Source organism: Camelina sativa, chromosome 9, assembly GCF_000633955.1.
Source record: "Camelina sativa cultivar DH55 chromosome 9, Cs, whole genome shotgun sequence".
Lineage (NCBI taxonomy): Eukaryota > Viridiplantae > Streptophyta > Magnoliopsida > Brassicales > Brassicaceae > Camelina > Camelina sativa.
The window spans coordinates 9,355,278-9,357,695 of NC_025693.1; the positions used below are offsets into that span (position 1 = coordinate 9,355,278).

General features: G+C 35.0%; 1 protein-coding gene across 1 annotated transcript; it reads right to left on the reverse strand.

The window, feature by feature from the left end:
- Positions 683–1,837, reverse strand: LOC104715147 (mitogen-activated protein kinase kinase kinase 2-like). Its single transcript, XM_010432587.1, has one exon. The coding sequence runs from the start codon at positions 1,835–1,837 to the stop codon at positions 683–685; it is 1,155 nt and encodes a 384-aa protein (XP_010430889.1).

A 2,418-nucleotide genomic window follows, 5' to 3' on the forward strand; every position in this document is an offset into this window, starting at 1 on the left:
ATTGTCACTTTCCATTTCCACAGCCTTGGTACAGATCACTTAGACGTAGATGAATAGGATCATTCTCTGCAAAATAAATATTTTCTTTGTTGTAAATCTACAGAAGATATGTAAAATATTTAAAATTATGTAAAGCATACATATTTTCTTACTATGAAGATAGGTGGTGCGAGAGAAAACTGGAAATAAGGGATAGTTTGTATTGTAAGAAAAGAGACGCTATATTGATGGGTTGAAAACTTGTAACTGAGCGGTTAAAAAGAGGAAATGGATCTATTTCGTGTTTAGACAGTTTGAAAAAGGTAATGGCAAATAATTCTTTAGTAAACGTAAGACAGAGCATGTAAGTGGAGCACGGTTCGGTTATATGGTATTTCAAAATTATTATTTTGAGCTTTTGGTTCTTACTTTGAGCTTAAAACTTATTCTACGTATGTAAATGGAGGTACATTTTTTTTTTTTGCTTAAAACAACATTGGACATATCTGTTTTTATAAACCATTACTTTGAGCATGAAAAAAAAAACGTGAATACTTTACAAACATTAAACATTCAGAAACAATAATTAAGTAAACTTATAAACAAAAATAAGAGTCCAATATGGATTTGCTTCCACATCTATCAATGGAACTTAGCGAAGCTGTTTGGTGAGATGATTGTGCAGGTTATCTTCAACGTTACTTCACTCTTCTTTGACAACAACATCATGTACAGTTGTTGATAGAAATTTGTGGTTCAACAAAGCTGTAGAGTCAAACCTTGTGAAGGGATTTATATCCAAACATTTGTGTAGAAAATCTTGTGCATCTGCAGATAACGTAGAAGGTATTGAGGGTTTGAAACTGCTATGGGCGATGACATCTTCCAGTTTCTTTCTGTCTAAAACCCGAAATTCACTCCAAGGCTTCTTCCCAGTTAACATCTCCAACACAATGCATCCAAATGACCAGATATCAGCAGCATAATCCAAAAAACCTTCTCTTAAAACTTCAGGTGACATGTACAATAATGTTCCTCTTTTATGACCACTACCATCTCCATACTCAACTGAACTCTTTCTTAACGCTAAACCAAAATCGGCAATCTTTGGTTCAAAACAATTAGGCATACAACTGTTTGGTTGAGGCGTAAGTAAAATGTTACCAGGCTTAATATCACAATGTATAATCTTCTTTGAGTGTATGTAGGTGATACCTTTGAGGATCTTTGTAGACAATAGCTGAACATCGCTCTCCACCATCGGCTTACCTCTAAACTTGAGAAAGTCTGCAATACTTCCTCCGGAACAGTATTCAAGAATCAAATTGTAGTCGCTTCCGTTTGCTGGAGGTTTTGTCATCGTTATTCTGCTACCATAGCATAAAATAACATATGGAGATGAAAGACTTTTGAGGATTCGTTCCTCATCAGAAAGGCTTGATGAAAATGTAATCGGTGAGCATTTGATGACCATCTTTGGAGGCAAACCATTAGTGTCTACATCGTTGTTTAGCTTGGCTAAGTAAACAAAACCATGAGCGCCTTCGCCAAGGGAGTGACAACGTATCCATATAGAACCATCAGGAGATTTAACTGTTTTTGGGCATTTGGAGACAGTGGCTTCAAATGCTTTACGACTTATGACCTCTAGGCTGCTACCAACTTGATCAGAAGGGGTTGTCGGAGGAGTAACAACTTCAAAACTCCTCGATAGTTTGTAAACGGCAGCTTCAAATGTTCTTCGACTAATGATCTGTAGCCTGCTTTCACTTCCAGTTTTATTTATTGGTGGTGCCGTGACAATTCTTTTTCTTTTATTGGATGCGATCTCCAAAGAGTTGTCAATATAGGCTTTCATCTTAGGGGTGGAAAAGAAAGTTGAAAGAGGTCGATGGAGAAAGTAACTGTAAGTAGAATTTGAGAAATGGAAAGAAAAAAAATGGAACAGAGAGAATAAAAGAAGCAGAAGCAGAGGCGAAAATGAGAAAGATAAATTATGAAACCGTGGTAAAATATTATTAAACATAAATTAAAACGGTTGCCAAAAGAACCTGTAGATGATTCCACGTTGGTAAAAATCGGCAAAGCATAGTCGTGGAGTTGTGGTGGAGTAAATTTAGGGATTATATGTATCAAGATTTTTTACCATTTACTTTGTCTAATAATACACAAAAGTAATATGATGGAGGATATCATTTGATTTTGCAAGCATAATGTTTGACGTTTTACAACGGCTTCTGGTTTTGGGAGCATATATATCTCGAATGTTTAATGTTATTAAGTGGGAAATGCCGCATAGTTAATAATTTGAGTTTTAAAAAAAACAATGACCTCTTTGAAACATAAAGGAAATAGAGAAAAGATAATGCATAAATAAACAATAACATTAATCAGCATAGTGGAATTACATAAGTAGCTACAAACGTTAAAGTAGAAAAA

What these genes read in the sequence shown, in the direction of transcription:
- LOC104715147 (XM_010432587.1), bottom strand. Translation starts at nt 1,837, where the DNA reads ATGAAAGCCTATATTGACAACTCTTTGGAGATCGCATCCAATAAAAGA.